Below are 19,028 nucleotides of genomic sequence, written 5' to 3'. Positions count from 1 at the left end.
TGTACTGCTGCCATTCTTGGCCAGGTCTCTCTTGTAGAAGAGATTTTCGTCTCAATGGGACTAACCTGGTTAAATAAAGGTAAATGAAAAAAAAACACTTGGCTGTCTCACCCGTGGCTTGAGCTGAACATGGGGACAACACCAAGCAAAACAGGGAATAAAAAGATTAGCGGTTTAATCTCCGTCCATCCATCTGAACTTACAGAGAGGCTTGTAGGCTTGACAACAATCTAAACTTATCTTGAGGAGGCGCAAAGGATTAGCCCTAGCCCTGGGGTCATGACCCCAAATGGGGTCGCCTGAAATGTCTAGTAATTGATCAATTCAAATAATGATTATTATTGTAATTACAAGAACACCACACACAATTTAAAACAACTAAATGTGGGGGCATCCGGGTAGCGTAGCGGTCGATTCTGTTGCCTACCAACACGGGGATCGCGGGTTCGAATCCCCCGTGTTACCTCCGGCTTGGTCGGGCATCCCTACGAACACAATTGGCCGTGTCTGTGGGCGGGAAGCCAGGTGTGGGTATGTGTCCTGCTTGCTGCACTAGCGCCTCCTCTGGTCAGTTGGGGCACCTGTGCGGGTGGGAGGAGGAACTGGGGGGAATAGCGTGATCCTCCCACGCGCTACAACCCCCTGGCGAAACCCCTCACTGTCAGGTGAAAAGAAGCGGCTGACGACTCCACATGTATCGGAGGAGACGTGGTAGTCTGCAGCCCTCCCCGGGTTGGCAGAGGGGGTGGAGCAGCGACCGGGACGGCTCAGAAGAGTGGGGTAATTGGCCGGATACGATTGGCCCTTTGTGATGGCCTGGCGGCCTGTCCAGGGTGTCTCCCCACCTGCCGCCTTATGACTGCTGGGATAGGCAGGATAGCAGGATAAGTGGTTCGGGTAATGGATGGACGGATGGATGAAATTAAATAAAATAAATAATAAAATATGGATACTTGCATCCGTGTATCGATCCAATATTGCCACGCAAAATATTTCCCCCACCAAAAACGAGTTTATGTCGTGTGCACACAGGATGTTAACTTGGCCCTCGATGTGATTGCAGGTTTTCCTCCTATCAGTCTGTGGTTATTCATTTAAATCCTTTTTGCAACTGCTCAGTGAGCTTTTCCATTCAGTGGTCCCATGTTGACATTTGAAATGAACCTCTCCACATCATTTAATTCTTCCATCGTTTAAGCCAGGTTGTGCTGGTGTAATCACACAGAGGACCTACACTGAATCTAGTGTTTTGCTAAATGTTGGAAAATGAGCCTTTGTTCATAATCTGTTGGGAATGTCTTATTAAATTTTGTTAAGAAGTGTTATAGTCTTACAGTAAACCTTGAGACAAAATTGATTTCATTAATTTCTTAACGGAATATTTTCTTTCCCAATTGGATCTTGTTTGTTGTGCTTGCCAGGACACAGCGTGCTGCCAAGCTTTTATGATTTATCTGTCATGGTTTCTGTTTCCTTTCAGTTTCTCTGGAAGTGCAGATCATCCCCCACCACGGTGAAATTAGTGTTGGCGAGTCCAAATTCTTCCTTTGTGAAGGTAAGCCGGTTTGACTGTAGGTTTCCCAAAGCCATCTTAACAATACCACTTCCTCAAAACACCAACCACTGGCTGTGACACAAGTTAACAGGGTGCAGAAAGTGAAGTTGCAGAAACTTATAATGCCTCTGCACAATGATGAGACATTATTTTGATATAGCAATTCAAATATGGCCTGGCGGCCTGTACAGGGTGTCTCCCTGCCTGCCGCCCAATGACTGCTGGGATAGGCTGCAGCATCCCCATGACCCTGAGAGCAGGATAAGCGGTTTGGATAATGGATGGATGGAATTCAAATATCCATTTTTGAAACTGACCAATGTGGAGTTGAGTACTTCTCCCATATGGGCAGGAAAATGTCTCATTCAGTGAGGTTAGGCTGCAAGGGTTGAGGGACCATATCTATTAAAACATATGTGTATAGATGTGTACATTCATGTGTGCATGTGTATGTGCAACCATATGTGGTTCACACGTGCTTCATATTTGCATGATTATGTGCTTCATATGTGCATGCATATGTAATTCATATGTGCATGCTTATGTGCTTCATATGTGCATGCTTATATGCTTCATATGTACAGGCTTATGTGCTTCATATGTGCTGCATATGTGCTTCATATGTGCATGCTTATATGCTTCATATGTGCTTCACATGTGCATGCTTATATGCTTCATATGTGCATGCATATGTGCTTCATATGTGCATGTTTATAGGCTTCATATATGCATGCATATGGGCATTATGTGTGCATTTATATGTGCTTCATGTGTGCATGCTTGTGTGCTTCATATGTGCTTAATATGTGCATGTTTATATGCTTCATATGTGCATGCATATGTGCCTTGTGTGCTTCATATGTGCATGCTTATATGCTTCATATATGTGCTTCCTATGTGCATGCATATGTGCATGCTTATGTGCTTCATATGTGCTGTTTTATCTTAATCTGTGTGCAGTTACGGGAGTCGCCAAGCAAATAGACTGGTTTGGGCCAAACGGGGACAGGATAGAGCTGAACAGACCAGACATCACCGTAACCCGAAACGACGAGTCATCGTCCACGCTCACAATCTACAACGCCGGGACAGAGAATGCAGGGACATACAAGTGTGTCGCTACCAATGGAGAGCTGCAGGCGTCGTCATCAGTCGACATGAAAATCTACCGTAAGGGCTTTTCTTTACCTGTGTATGTGTGCTTCTGCCACAAGTAAGTGGGTGAAATGAATGGTGATTATTGGGGGGGGGGGATCCAAAAAGAATAAAAAGTTAAAAATAAGCATCCTGTTTAATGAAGATATAGCTGTATTATATTGACCGCTCAAGGGAGACTTTTTTTTTTCCGTTAAGTGAAGATGAAATTTTCATCAGTTCAGTCGCCCCCTGAACACCATTAGAGGGACACTTAATGATCCTGTCTGTTGTTTATTTCCTTATAATAAATGGGTTTCATAGACCGTGTTTTTCGAGCATTAGCAACAGTCTGTCAGAAACAGATTCTTCTAGATATTCCAGAGATAAATTCACTTTTATTTAAATGAGAGTGGGTTGTTATCAGGAGATGTGGGTTTGCCAAACACTAAATTGATTGAATACTGTTATCACCTCACAAAAAAAAAAAAGGAATTTTACTGATTGGTTTTGGGATTTTTTTATTTTAGAAAAAAGAAAAGAATATGCTCAGAATGCCAGTATTATTTTGAAATCTAAAATTCTTCTTTAATAGGAAACTGTAAAAAGCCGGTGAAGTAATACTGTTTGTTGGAGGTCAATCGGCAAAGAAGTGGAAAGATTGATGATTTGCATTCTGAAAGTTGGAGACACGCTGAAATGCTAATTGATTACTGCAAAGCTTGTTGTAAATTAGAGTCAAATCCTTTTTATTCCTCATTCTTAATCAGACACACAAAACAAACTGGGATTAGATGGCCCAGTGCGGTTTACCTTATTAGCTAATGAACAGCTGAGAGCTGCTTGACCTGTGTGCCTGTCTCTGTTCTGAGCTATCCAAATACTTCTCACTTATCATGATTATGATCATTATTATTATTATTATTATCATTATCCATCCATTCATTATCCAAGCTGCTTATCCCAAATGGGGTAATTATCATTATAGGTCGAAATAATAGCAGCAGTAGTAGTACTATTTGTAGCAGTAGTAGGTGGTCATGGTGGGTAGTGGAAGTTATAGTATTAGCAGTTGTAGTTGATTTGAAGGAGTAGTAGTATTAGTGATAGTATTAGTGGTAGTAGTAGTAGTAATAGTAGTAGTAGTAGTAGTAGTGGTGGTGGTGGTGGTGGTGGTGGTGGTGGTAGTAGGAGTGGTGGTGGTAGTAGTAGTAGTAACAATAGTACTAGTAGTGGTACTACTGCTGGTAGTAGTAATACTAGTAGTAGTAATAGGAGTACTACTAGTAATAGTAGTAGTAGTAGTGGGAGTAGTGGTAGTTGTAGTAGTAACAGTAGTAGTAGTGGGGGATGGTGGTAGTAGCAGCTATGGTAGTAGTACTAGTAGCAGTAGTAGTAGTGGGGGATGGTGGTAGTAGCAGCAGTGGTAGTAGTACTAGTGGCAGCAGTAGTAGTAGTGGGGGATGGTGGTAGCTGCAGCAGTGGTAGTAGAAGCTGATTAGCTGCAGGAATGTGTACCATCACTAATAAAGCAGAAAGCACTTAAGCTGCATTTTTGGCCCTGGTGCAGCAAAGGAACAGGTGGATAATTGTTACTACTGATAATGCCATTAAAAGCTCATGGGTGTACTTTGTGTTACCTGCAAGTGGCACCTAGTGCATGCTTGTAAAATACTGCACGAAGCTTCCAGACCCCAAATTGTCTCCCGACAGATAGATTATTCCATTTCATGAGGTCACACCATTATTTGATTTGTGAAAGTAATTGGAAATGCTGACCTATTGCACTGACCTTCCACATTTACTATTTCTGAAAATACAAAATAGGGGGGGGGCATCTCAGCTGTACCACAGAATTAATTTTTCTTGTAATGTTTATAACCTCACCCTCCATCAACAAATTGGATAACTGTGAGTCATAAATGACAACAAGAAATAAATGAGCACTGTTTCAAATTGAATTTGAATGAGAGTCATTAAGTCAGCAAGTAAAAGCCTTTTTTGCCATTACGTTCTAGAAAAAATCACCTTCACAAATGCCCCCTCACCCCAAGAGTTCAATGAGGGAGACAACGCCGTCATCGTGTGTGATGTCATCAGTTTGCCGCTCCCATCCGTCCTCTGGAAACATAAAGGGGTGAGAATCCAGATGGAGAAGGACGGTAAGTTATCGGCACTCAGCACAGGGAACACTTTCCCATTTGCGTTTGCCAGTGTGTCGGTTCCTGTCATCCATTTTCACTCAGGTCCTCTCACTACTCTCCTTCTCGCTGTCAGGTTCTTTCTTCCCTTCTTCCTCAACAAGTCCATGACAAACCGATTGCCGTGGATAAGATAAAGTGCAGTTTCAGGGACATTTAGTGCACAGTTCACTTGCTCCACTCTCCCAGTAGCTTGCTATTCAGAGATATTTCAGTGTACTGCACTTTTTCTTACCCATACCCATCGGTTTGTCACACAGAGGTTCACTTCTCTGCCAGTTCTTACTAAAGACTTCATTTTCTCAGTTTCCTCATACTCTGTTTTTTTTGGGGGGGGGGTTTCCCCCCCTTTTCTCCCCAACTGTATCCGGTCAATTACCCCACTCTTCCGCAGTGGTGGAATGTAACTAAGTACATTTACTCTAGTACTGTACTTAAGTACAATTTTGAGGTAATTGTACTTCACTTATTTCCATTTTATGGTACTTTATACTTTTACTCCACTACATTTCAGAGAGGAATATGGTACTTTTTACTCCACTACATTTGACAGCTTTAGTTACTAGTTACTTTGCAGATTTAGATTATTAATACAAATTGTGAACTAACTAATAATGATGTATTTTTATAGGCTAAACTACCCAGCAGTATATCAAGTAATTGTAATTAGCGCCACATTTACCAGCTGCAACATTAATGTGATGGACACATTATTGCATCAAAAATTATAGTCCAATAATAGGATATATGATTCTGAAATGGGCCATTCTGCATCATGACTACTTTTACTTTTGCTACTTTAAGTATATTTTGATGCTAATACTTTTGTACTTTTACTTAAGTATGATTTTGAATGCAGGACTTTTACTTGTAACAAAGTATTTTTACACTGTGGTATTGCTACATTTAGTTAAGTAAATGTTCTGAATACTTCTTACACCACTGCTCTTCCGAGCCATCTCGGTTGCTGCTCCGCCCCCCTCTGCCGATCCGGAGAGGGCTGCAGACTACCACATGCCTCCTCCAATACATGTGGAGTCGCCAGATGCTTCTTTTCACCTGATAGTGAGGAGTTTCGCCAGGGGGACGTAGTGCGTGGGAGGATCACGTTACCCCCCCCCCCCCCGAACAGGCTCCACGACCAACCAGAGGAGGCACTAGTGCAGCGACCAGGACACATACCCACATCTGGCTTCCCACCCGCAGACACAGCCAATTATGTCTGTAGGGCCGTCCGACCAAGCTGGAGGCAAAACGAGGATTTGAACCGGCGATCCCTGTGTTGATAGGCACCAGAATAGACCGCTACGCTACCCAGATGCCCCATAATCTGGTTTTAAAGGATGGAAACCAAAAAAAATCTTGCAAGTCTCTCTCTCAGGGGCGTACACAAGCAGTCAGCCACATGGGGCGTACACGGCCTGTTAGTTTGTGCAGAACACAGTGCAGCAGCAAGCATGTTCGGTCAAGTCAACACAAGCTTTTGACCAAACTTAAAAAAAAAAAAAAGCAAAACCCTGCTAAATATGTTTCAAAGCAGAAATACTTCCTAACGAAGGAATTTGCATAATATTCGAATAATCTCTGGCATTTCAGTTTAATTCATGCCAAGGCTCTCACAGCTTTACATAACAGCATTGTGAGTCAGTTTTAATGACATGGGGGAGATTTGCGGAGTAGTCATGTCAAGTTTGACTGCGTATGTGTATGTTATTTTCCCCTCTTTTGTTAGTTGAATTTCTGCTGCGTGGGCGGGGGGATCCCTGGGTTCTCAATTCATTTGTTTTTGGCAGTAGCACGAGCAAGAAAACAAAAACCACAGCTTCGAGTCTCAGGGAAAACTCATTTTCTTGCCACCCGTGCTCTGCCTCAGCTGCTGTGAATCATCTCCTGAGTTTACCCCACTCTTTGAAGAGGAACATTAATTGGGTCTGAATTTGAAAATAACATTGGAGTCTCCCCCACACACCCTTGACACCGAGCAATACCGGGGTACAGTGGTTATTGCTTGCAGAAAAATAATAACTCACACTTTGTGTGTGTGTGTGTGTGGGGGGGGGGCTGCTGCAGTGCTTTTAATCAGCACATGACTGAAGTATTTCAGTTTGCCTTTGTCCTGAACTGAGGGGGTTGCAGAGCGCTCCCTGTGTTATGGCTATTCTTCCATCTTTATTTTCTTTCTTTTTTTTGGACCCCCTCCCCCTTTTCTCCCCAATTACCCCCCTCTGCCGATCCGGGGAGGGCAACGGACTACCACGTGCCTTCTCCGATACATGTGGAGTGGCTAGCCGCTTCTTTTCACCTGACAGTGAGGAGTTTCACCAGGGGGACATAGTGCGTGGGAGGATCACGCTATTCCCCCGGTCCCCCCCCCCCGAACAGCCACCCTGAGACCAACCAGAGGAGGCGCTAGTGCGGCGACCAGGACACATACCTACACTACCGTTCAAAAGTTTGGGATCACCCAAACAATTTTGTGTTTTCCATGAAAAGTCACACTTATTCACCACCATATGTTGTGAAATGAATAGAAAATAGAGTCAAGACATTGACAAGGTTAGAAATAATGATTTGTATTTGAAATAAGATTTTTTTTACATCAAACTTTGCTTTCGTCAAACAATCCTCCATTTGCAGCAATTACAGCATTGCAGACCTTTGGCATTCTAGCTGTTAATTTGTTGAGGTAATCTGGAGAAATTGCACCCCACGCTTCCAGAAGCAGCTCCCACAAGTTGGATTGGTTGGATGGGCACTTCTTTGAGCAGATTGAGTTTCTGGAGCATCACATTTGTGGGGTCAATTAAACGCTCAAAATGGCCAGAAAAAGAGAACTTTCATCAGAAACTCGACAGTCTATTCTTGTTCTTAGAAATGAAGGCTATTCCATGCGAGAAATTGCTAAGAAATTGAAGATTTCCTACACCGGTGTGTACTACTCCCTTCAGAGGACAGCACAAACAGGCTCTAACAGGTACTATTTAATGAAGATGCCAGTTGGGGACCTGTGAGGCGTCTGTTTCTCAAACTAGAGACTCTAATGTACTTATCTTCTTGCTCAGTTGTGCAACGCGGCCTCCCACTTCTTTTTCTACTCTGGTTAGAGCCTGTTTGTGCTGTCCTCTGAAGGGAGTAGTACACACCGGTGTAGGAAATCTTCAATTTCTTAGCAATTTCTCGCATGGAATAGCCTTCATTTCTAAGAACAAGAATAGACTGTCGAGTTTCAGATGAAAGTTCTCCTTTTTCTGGCCATTTTGAGCGTTTAATTGACCCCACAAATGTGATGCTCCAGAAACTCAATCTGCTCAACGAAGTGCCCATCCAACCAATCCAACTTGTGGGAGCTGCTTCTGGAAGCGTGGGGTGCAATTTCTCCAGATTACCTCAACAAATTAACAGCTAGAATGCCAAAGGTCTGCAATGCTGTAATTGCTGCAAATGGAGGATTCTTTGACGAAAGCAAAGTTTGATGTAAAAAAAATCTTATTTCAAATACAAATCATTATTTCTAACCTTGTCAATGTCTTGACTCTATTTTCTATTCATTTCACAACATATGGTGGTGAATAAGTGTGACTTTTCATGGAAAACACGAAATTGTTTGGGTGATCCCAAACTTTTGAACGGTAGTGTACATCCGCCTTCCCACCTGCAGACACGGCCAATTGTGTCTGTAGGGCCACCCGACCAAGGGTGGGTGAGTCTGGGAAGACATAAAGCTAAGTGAGCTTACCCCCAACAGAAAAGCAAGCTCTGGCGGCACTCTTCGAGGCTGTTCCCGAAAAACCGGATTTCCGGCAGCCTCCTGCAGTTGTGAGGAGGTGCCGGTCGTCTAGGGGTCCCCCTTGCCATCGGAACCATCTCCTGTACAGGCAAGTCAGTGGCGTTTGGACAAGCGCACCCCCCGTGCCACTTTAAAAACCATCTTCTGCTACCTGAGTCCCTACCAGAAGCCCTACAGAACACTGTGTCAGCAGCTGTAACTGCATACAGGAGAACGACACTGATCATCAACACCCAAAAGACAGAGTTAATCTGTCAGATGGGTGCCCGCCTCCCAAACCACCAGCAGAAGGGCAACAACTGGCCACTGTTCCCGCCTTCAGATATCTGGGAAGCATACTATCTGACACCTGCACAATGGATGATGAGATCCAGCACCGCCTCAAACAAGCCTCAAGATCTTTTGGTCGTCTCAGGAGAAAGGTTTTCCAGAATGGCAGCCTCAGTCTCCACACCAAAGTGCTTGTTTACAGAGCAGTGTGCATCTCCACACTACTCTGTGGATGTGAGGCATGGGCCATCTACAGCCACCATCTCAGAAGCCTGGAGGCCTTCCATGTGAGATGTCTCCAGAGGATGCTCGGCATTACTTGGGAGGACAAAGTGCCACACACAGAGGTGTTGGAGCGGGCAGGCAGCTGCAGCGTGGAGTCTACCCTAAACCACCATCAACTCAGGTGGCTCGGGCCTGTCATTCGCATGCCCAGCCAACGACTCCCATGTTAAGTCCTCTACGGCCAACTACACCTTGGTCAACACACTGCTGGTGGGCAGAAGAAGCAGTTCAAAGACCAAATGAAGACTACGCTAAAAAGATGCCCGATCAACCCCTCTTCTTCGGAGGAACTTGCCTCCTGCAGTACATGGAAAACCAGTGTACGCAACACCGTTTAGCAAAGTGTGCGAAGAGGCATGCTCGCAAAGCTAACCCCCCCCCCCCAGCACCACTTTTACATGCCCTGTCTGCAACCACAACTGTGCATCCAGGATCGGACTATTCCGCCACCAAAGGACTCCCAAATAGGAGAAGATGGTCATCATCGGATACGATGGACAACCAGCAAGCAAGTTATATGCTTAGGAGATGGTGACCGGGAGTCACTGTTCATGTTCAAATGTTTTCACCTAATTTGGAATACCCAATTAGCCATGTCCTTAAAAAAAATGGTAGCTTTAAACTTTTCAATTCCTTGTTGCCAGAATTAACCAGTGACATCATCCCCCGTGCATCGGTGTGGTTCAAAGCCCCGCGTTATCTCTAGCCTGGTCGGGCATTGTAGGAAACACAGCTGGTCCTGAAACACGTTCTGCTGTTGCAAATAGTGACCCCCACAGGTTGGGGGGCACCTTTGGGCTGCAGGTGGCTCTGGGGGAAATGCACTCGTAACGTTCCCCTGCATAAAACCTGCAGGTGGCGGCGGGAAGCGAAGCAGTCGACTGGCTCCACATCTGTGGGAGCATGCACGTGGTAGTCTACACCCTCCTCAACAACTGGAGGGGTTACGCAATGGCAGGACCTTCGGAAAGCAGGGAATTCTACATGCCAAAAAAAAAAGAAAAGAATGTACTTTGAAATATCAATGACTAAATTAAAATATTGATTTGAAATGTTGACTTCTACATGATGATACACACACGATGATATGGAAATAATGTCCACCTCGTTGGTTAGAATGACCTTACTGACGGGGCGTCCAGGTAGTGTGGCGGTCTATTCCGTTGCCTACCAACGTGGGGATCGCCAGTTTGAATCTCCGTGTTACCTCCGGCTTGGTCGGGCGTCCCCTACAGACACAATTGGCCGTGTCTGTGGGCGGGAAGCCGGATGTGGGTATGTGTCCTGGTCGCTGCATTAACGCCTCCTCTGGTCGGTCGGGGCACCTGTTCAGGGGGGAGGGGGAACTGAGGGGAATAGCTCCCTCCCACATACTACGTCTGCCCGGCAAAACCCCTCACTGTCAGGTGAAAAGAAGCGGCTGGCGACTCTACATGTATCAGAGGAGGCATGTGGTAGTCTGCAGCCCTCCCCGGATCGGCAGAGGAGGTGGAGCAGCGACCGGGATGGCTCGGAAGAGTGGGGTAATTGGCCGGGTCCGATTTGGGGGGAGAAATTCAAAAAAGAATTATCTTACTGACTGACTGACGCATCCAAAATCTTCCTGTTTGGCTGTTTTTTAGCATCTTAATCATCAAATTTCTTGACACTGCCATCGCCAAGTAATGAGTCGAGTACCGTTTTAAGTGATGGACATTTGTTTGAAACCAATTAGATGCTGTCAGATAACTTCAAGTAAGTGCCTTCACACTCCTTACAGTTCGATTCAGGATTCTGAGCAACAATCACCTTCAGATCCGTGGCATAAAGAAGACGGACGAGGGACCGTATACCTGTGAGGGCCGCATGATGTCCCGCGGCGAGATTGATTTCCGGGTCATCAGGGTGATCGTCAATGGTAAGCTCATCTTTTTTCCTTATCCCGTGTTTCTTTTTCACATTTGCACCGTTCTGCATTGTCTGGGATACGCCGTGGATTCAGGCTGCACATCCGGCAAGGCAAACTGGCTCGGCCTCCAATCAGAATGTGCTTACCCACTGCAGCGGTGTGTAACAGTTGTTCCATGCTAATGAGGCGCATTTCCCGCAACCCAGAAAATGAGTGAGTCTAAAATAAGAGTATAAATTCTCTCAATGATGACTGGGGACTTCTCTCTCTCTCTCTCTCTCTCTCTCTCGCTCTCTTTCTCTCGCTGTCTCTCTCTCCCGCTCTGTCTCTCTCTCTGTCTTGGTCTTTCTCTCTCTCTCTCTCTCTCTCTCTCTCTCTCTCTCTCTGTCTTGGTCTTTCTCTCTCTCTCTCTCTCTCTCTCTCTCTCTCTCTCTCTCTCTCGCTCTCTTTCTCTCGCTGTCTCTCTCTCCCGCTCTGTCTCTCTCTCTGTCTTGGTCTCTCTCTCTCTCTCTCTCTCTCTCTCTCTCTCTCTCTCTCTCTCTCTCGCTCTCTTTCTCTCGCTGTCTCTCTCTCCCGCTCTGTCTCTCTCTCTGTCTTGGTCTTTCTCTCTCTCTCGCTCTCTCTCTCACTCTGTTGCTCACTCTCTCGCTCTCTCTCACTCTCTTGCTCTCTCTCGTCTTCTCTCTCTCTCACTTTTTTGCTCTCTCTCTTTCTCTTGCTCGCTCTCTAACTCTCTCACATTCAAATTCATATTTAAAACTGCTATATTGGCATGATAGATAGGCACTTGTATTGCCAAAGCAGTCATTACAAACAAGAAGAAATCAGAACACATACAGGTGCAGTATAAAAACCAGATTGGTAATCAGTTACCAGTAGTACTTATTAACTATTTATTATTTTACTACTACTACTACTTTTGGCTGCTCCCGTTAGGAGTCGCCACAGTGGATCATCCGTTTCCATCTCTTCCTGTCCTCTGCATCTTCCTCTGTCACACCAGCCACCTGCATGTCCTCCCTCACCATATCCATAAACCTCCTCTTTGGCCTTCCTCTTTTCCTCTTCCCTGGCAGCTCCATATTCAGCATCCTTCTCCCAATATACCCAGCATCTCTCCTCCACACATGTCCAACCTGAGCTGTCCATCTAATATAATCGTTCCTAATCCTGTCCTTCTTCATTACTCAAAATGAAAATCTTAGCATCTTCATCTCTGCCACCTCCAGCTCCACCTCCTGTCTCACCATCAGTGCCACTGTCTCCAAACCCTACAACATAGCTGGTCTCACGACCATCTTGTAAACCTTCCCTTTAACTCTTGCTGGTACCCTTCTGTCGCAAATCACTCCTAACACTCTTCTCCACCCACTCCACCCTCCACTCTCTTCTTCACCTCTCTTCTGCACTCCCCGTTACTTTGGACAGTTGATCCCAAGTATTTAAATGCATACGCCTTCGTCACCTCTACTCCTTGCATCCTCACCATTCCACTGTCCTCCCTCTCATTCATGCATAGGTATTCCGTCTTGCTCCTACTGACTTTCATTCCTCTTCTCTCCAGTGCATACTACCTCCACCTCTCCAGGCTCTCCTCCACCTGCACCCTACTCTCACTACAGATCACAATGTCATCCATCTGTCTTTCCAACCGCACACCTCACCCCTGTCACACTTCCCTCATACATATCCTGCACCACTCCTACATTTTTTCCCTTCAACTCCCGACTCCCTCATACAATACCCCACCTACTCTCTCGGCACCCTGTCATTTATTATTTAACTATTGTTATTATTATTATCATTATTAATTGTATTTTCTTTTATTTAAAGCAGTAGGATAGTTAGGACGACTGTAGACTGTATCTGTGTGCGTGCATGTGCACATGAGTCTTTATGGGCTTGAGTGTGTGTGTGTGTGTGTGTGTGTGTGTATGTGTGTGCATGTGTGTCTGAGTGTCCCTCTCTCTTTCGCTCTCTCGCTCTCTCTCTGTCTGTCTGTCTACTTCCATGGATGAGTCTCTCGCTCTCTTTTTGTCTTATCTTAGTTCTCCCGACGATCCGGGTTTGGCAGTCGGAGGTGAACGCCACTGCGGATGTCGGGCAGTCTGCCGTCTTGACTTGTGCGGTTGATGGCTATCCTGAGCCCATGGTCACCTGGACGCGGTAAGCCCCTGTTAGAAACCTCACAAACGTCACTGGCCACACAGTTTCACCACAGTGGCGAACGCTCTGTGAAGTGATCACGGCGGCGAGAGGTCGGCTGCAGGTTCTGTTAAACTGTGTATTTGCTGCTGCTTGTGCAGTGTGTGAATCCTCACATCTCTAACGCGGTACGAGAACCTGGAAGTAAGAGAGAACCACGGGGGGCGTCCGGGTAGCGTAGCGGTCTATTCCGTTGCCTAGCAACACGGGGATCGCCGGTTCGAATCCCCGTGTTACCCCCTGGCTTGGTCAGGCATCCCTACAGACACAATTGGCCATGTCTGCGGGTGGGACGCCTGATCCTGATCGCTGCACTAGCGCCTCCTCTGGTCGGTCAGGGTGCCTGTTCGGGGGGGAGAGGGAACTGGGGGGAATAGCGTGATCCTCCAATGCGCTACGTCACCCTGGTGAAACTCCTCACTGCCAGGTGAAAAGAAGTGGCTGGCGACTCCACATGTATGGGAGGAGGCATGTGGTAGTCTGCAACCCTCCCCGGATCGGCAGAGGGGGTGGAGCAGCGACCGGGGTGGCTCGGAAGAGTGGGGCAATTGGCCAAGTACAACTGGGTAGAAAAAGGGGGGAAATTGAAAATCAGGAATCAGGAACAATATATTGTCATTTCTTTCCATTCCGTTTCACCCAGCCCACAGCAGCGCAACACAAAAGATAAAAACACACATCCAAAAACGACACCACCAAAAACAGAGAGAACAAAGCAAAAAAAAAAAAAAAAAAAACAGCAACACACAAACAGTTAACAACACAGTCCACTCAGTGCAACACAGTCCAAAGAAATCACTGTCCATAGAGCGAGCACCAGCCAGCCAGCCAGGATGACTGTCGGAACTGCTGGTCTGCATGGGCTAGCAGTTAGCTTAGCCCGCCCCGCTGTGGAGGACGCACCGCCTGCCCTCGGTGCTTCCTCTTCGGGTGCAGCTCCATGCAGGGCAGCTCCATGCAGACCAGGCTCCCTCAGCTGATCCAACGCCAGCTATCCTAGCCAGACACCTTCGACACCCCCCCCCCCGCACTCCAAACGGCGACACTAAAACAGCCAACGCTAGGCGAGGCCGCCACCAGACCGCCCTCTGTGTCGTTGGAATTTCCAGTCTGCATGGGCTAGCAGTTAGCTTGGCCTGCCCTGCTTCCTTAGCCTGCCCTCCGTGCTTCCTTTTTGGGCGCAGCTCCAGGCAAGGCCGTGGTCCTTGGGCCCGCTGGACGCAGCAGACCAGGCTCTCCCAGCTGATCCAACGCCAGCTCTCCCAGCCATTAAACGAAAAAAAAAAATCTAAGATCAAATTAAAAACGACACAAACTTAGACGAGGACACGGACAAAGACACTGCACTGGGTGAAGCCGCTGCAAACGTGAGTTTGCGCCGCCGTCTTCCCCCCAACAAATAAATTAGTAAATAAACGAAAGCGAGAGAACCACGGAACAGGACGAGTGAAACGGGACGCTGACATGCACATCAAAGATTTATGAAAACAAATGTTCGTTAAACCTCGGCGGAAAGTGCTGGGCACATTATAAAGTAATAACATTAAATCTGTATTCATAAAAAGCGGTTTATTTTATTATTGATTTTGCCATCTGAGGAAGACGCATCAGACGAGGGTTTTTAATGTATATGTCGTTGTCAGATTGAGGCCGAGACCCGTTTCCTTGGTTGCTCGGGATATTGACAAACTAATAAATAAATACTGATGAGCTCACAGGAAAACCCACGGCACCGGCTGGTTCATGTGTAAGGTTAATTTTTTGGTTGCAAATCAGTTGGGGTGGGGAAAAAAAAGGTAAGAGCAAGAATTTATTACGCTGCTTTTTAGAAGATTAATGTTGCACGTCTGAGCTGTGACTGTGGCAGAAGAAGAATACTGCTGACAGGAAGCTCCGAGCGACCTGAAACAGATGGCCCCTCCAGAAACAGCTCACTGGTGATGGAGTGAGTGCAGAATAATTTGAGACCCGTTTCTTTTCTTTTTTTTAAATGCAAACACATTTTATGCAAATCCGTGTTGCCCCACCACACCGAGGGCCTACAAAACCTGTCTACCATGTTCTCGCCTGTCTGCCGTGTTCTCACCTGTCTACCATGTTCTCAGCTGTCTGCCATGTTCTGAGCTGTCTGCCATGTTCTCACCTGTTCTACCATGTTCTCACCTGTCTGCCATGTTCTCACCTGTTCTACCATGTTCTCACCTGTTCTACCATGTTCTCACCTGTTCTACCATGTTCTCACCTGTCTACCGTGTTCTCACCTGTTCTACCATGTTCTCAGCTGTTCTACCATGTTATCACCTGTCTACCATGTTCTCAGCTGTCTACCATGTTCTCACCTGTTCTACCATGTTCTCAGCTGTTCTACCATGTTATCACCTGTCTACCATGTTCTCAGCTGTCTACCATGTTCTCAGCTGTCTGCCATGTTCTGAGCTGTCTGCCATGTTCTCACCTGTTCTACCATGTTATCACCTGTCTACCATGTTCTCAGCTGTCTACCATGTTCTCACCTGTTCTACCATGTTCTCACCTGTTCTACCATGTTCTCACCTGTTCTACCATGTTATCACCTGTCTACCATGTTCTCAGCTGTCTACCATGTTCTCACCTGTTCTACCATGTTCTCAGCTGTCTGCCATGTTCTCAGCTGTCTACCATGTTCTCAGCTGTCTACCATGTTCTCATGATCCTTTTGATTTAGTGGGTTTTTTTTTTTATTTTTTTTTTTAGATTTTCCACCCTTTTTCTCCCCAATTGTACTTACCTTCTTCTCCTTCATCTCCTTCTTCTTCTGAGCCGTCCCGGTCGCTGCTCCACCCCCTCTTCCAATCCGGGGAGGGCTGCAGACTACCACATGCCTCCTCCGATACATGTGGAGTCGCTGGCCGCTTCTTTTCACCTGACAGTGAGGAGTTTCGCCAGGAGGACGTAGCGCATGGGAGGATCACGCTATTCCCCCCCCCCCCAGTCCCCCCAGTTCCCCCCGAAGAGGCACCCTGACTGACCAGAGGAGCCGCTAGTGCAGCGACCAGGACACGTACCCATATCCGGCTTCCCAGCCGCAGACACGGCCAATTGTGTCTGTAGGGACGCCCGACCAAGCCGGAGGTAACACAGGGATTCGAACTGGTGATCGCTGTGTTGGTAGGCAACAGAATAGTTTGCTACGCCACTCAGACACCCCCTTTTTTGGGGTTTTAAGCAGGAGGTGGCAGAAAAGTTACCACAGGGATAACTGGCTTGTGACGGCCAAGCATTCATAGCGACCTCGTTTTTTTTTTTGGGGGGGGGGGGTTGTTTTCCCCATTTTCTTCCCAATTGTTTCCGGCCAATTACCCCACTCTTCTGAGCCGTCCCAGTCGCTGCTGCACCCCCTCTGCCGATCTGAGGAGGGCTGCAGACTACCACATGCTTCTCACCCGACAGTGAGGAGTTTCGCCAGGTGGACGTAGTGCGTGGGAGGATCACGCTATTCCCCCCAGTCCCCCCCCCACAGAACCAGCGCCCCGACCGACCAGAGGAGGCGCTAGTGCAGCGACCAGGATACATACCCACGTCCGGCTCCCCACACCTGCAGACACGGCCAATTGTGTCTGCAGGGACGCCCGACTAAGCCGGAGGTAACACAGGGATTCGAACTGGTGATCGTTGTGTTGAAAGGCAAAGGAGTAGACCGCCACGCCACTCGGACACCCCTGATCCTTCGTAGTCCATGAGTTTGGTCACCACTATACATTTTATCTGGAACAAGTTTCTTGAATGATAAACTTGTAAGAAACTTCACTGCCTGAGAGGATTTAGAGAAAATGCTTCATAAGCAGTTTGGATAATGGATGGATGGATGGATGGATGGATGGATGGATGGATGGATGGATGGATGGATGCTTCATACTTTTTCCTTCTGATCTCTGGTTTACAGCAATGCAACATTTAATATTTGATTTGACTGTGAACCTTTTTATAGAAGGAATCCGATGCAAATCAACCTCATTATCACTCTCCTCCCTGGCGGTCTTACACACCCTGAGCACGCCACTTTCAGCTTTTTTTCTATAATAATGTTCAATAATGATGAATTTGATAAACATTCCGCCCATTTTCTGACACGATTTCCTTTTAAGAAGTAAATTATGTCTCAGCCACGCTAAAGTTAAAGGCTTTGCCCCACCTCTCATCCTTCACTGCATCCCTCGTTCTCCATCCATCACCCTTTCTGATTCTGCTTGTCAGCACTCTGCAGAAATACAGAGCAAGTCATTTCCGAGACCTCGTGGTTGCTAATGAGAAGTAGCGAAGTAGCTCCTGACCTTCTTGATGATGCTTTGGTGGAACATCGTCATGTTTAAGACGTTCAAGCAGTTTTAACCTTTCTTCTGTCATGTGACTTGTGTCTTCCTAATAATGAATGGGGAATGCAGCCATAATATGCAAAGTGTGTGTGTGTGTGTGTGTGTGTGTGTGTGTGTGTGTGTGTGTGTGTGTGTGTGTGTGCTCTTTCTGTTGTGTTGTCTGCTTCAGGAATGGCGTGGTTCTGGAGGCAGAGGAGAAGTACAGTTTTAATGAGGACGGCTCAGAGATGACAATAATGGATGTCACCAAGCTGGATGAAGGAGAATATACCTGCATTGCCAAGAACAAGGCTGGGGAGAGTGAGCAGGAACTAAGTCTAAGAGTGTTCGGTAAGAGCAAAAAAAAAAGGTCTACACATACGAGAAGGTTACACATGAGATCTGCAACATATGAGAATCAGCAAAGAGTTGAAGTAAACACCTGTTAATATGCAAATGAGCCAAGCCAAGGCTGTTGGATGGGTCATGGTATGTAGAAGGTTCAGTTTTTTGTGCAAGGATAGAGCTGATGGATATTTTGGGCATTGGCCTGGTGGAATCGGTTTTTCTGAAGTCTCTGAAGCCCAGATTATATTATTTGCTTTTTGGTCCAGTGTGTTGCTGTTTTCTTTGCAATTTACCCACGTAATGGCTACCATAACTATCATTCCACATCACTCTGCTCATTAGGGAAAAAAACCCCATTAAAAACGATGAAGACTGCATCCCCTTGTACATTTTTATTGGCTCTTTTTATGAAGACACAATTATTATTATTATTATTATTGGGCAGCACAGTGGCGTAGTGGTTAGCCTGGTTGCCTCACAGCAAGAAAGTCCTGAGTTTGAGCCCCAGGGGTAGTCCAACGCTGGGGGTCGTCCCGGGTCGTCCTCTGTGTGGAGTTTGCATGTTCTCCCCGTGTCTGCGTGGGTTTCCTCCGGGTGCCCCGGTTTCCTCCCACAGTCCAAAGACATGTAGGTCAGGTGAATCAGCCATCCATTATCCAAACTGCTTATCCTGCTCTCAGGGTCATGGGGATGCTGGAGTCTATCCCAGCAGTCATTGGGCGGCAGGCGGGAAGACACCCTGGACAGGCCGCCAGGGCAACTCAGTCTTTAATATGAGTTTGCATGTTCTCCCCGTGTCTGCGTGGGTTTCCTCCGGGGGCTCCGGTTTCCTCCCACAGTCCAAAGACATGTAGGTCAGGTGACTCGGCCATACTAAATTGTCCCTAGGTGTGTGTGTGTGTGTGTGTGTGTGTGTGTCGGCCCTGTGTGATGGACTGGCGGCCTGTCCAGGGTGTCAGCCCGCCTGCTGCCCAATGACTGCTCAGATAGGCTCCAGTATCCGTGTGACCCTGAGCAGGATAGG

The 19,028-nt window shown here is 46.7% G+C and overlaps 1 protein-coding gene across 1 annotated transcript in view; it reads left to right on the top strand.

Annotated features, from left to right (window-relative positions):
- ncam1b (neural cell adhesion molecule 1b) overlaps window positions 1–19,028 on the top strand; it is a 167,135-nt gene that overhangs the window by 105,908 nt on the left and 42,199 nt on the right. Inside the window, exons 2-7 of the mRNA XM_056284103.1 lie at window positions 1,481–1,555; window positions 2,516–2,725; window positions 4,708–4,851; window positions 10,992–11,129; window positions 13,169–13,286; window positions 17,847–18,007. Of these exons, the coding sequence (XP_056140078.1) occupies window positions 1,481–1,555; window positions 2,516–2,725; window positions 4,708–4,851; window positions 10,992–11,129; window positions 13,169–13,286; window positions 17,847–18,007 (846 nt within the window). The remainder of the gene's footprint in view (window positions 1–1,480; window positions 1,556–2,515; window positions 2,726–4,707; window positions 4,852–10,991; window positions 11,130–13,168; window positions 13,287–17,846; window positions 18,008–19,028) is intronic.

Source organism: Lampris incognitus, chromosome 7 (genome assembly GCF_029633865.1).
Source record: "Lampris incognitus isolate fLamInc1 chromosome 7, fLamInc1.hap2, whole genome shotgun sequence".
Lineage (NCBI taxonomy): Eukaryota > Metazoa > Chordata > Actinopteri > Lampriformes > Lampridae > Lampris > Lampris incognitus.
This window is presented reverse-complemented; position numbering and strand designations above follow the sequence as displayed.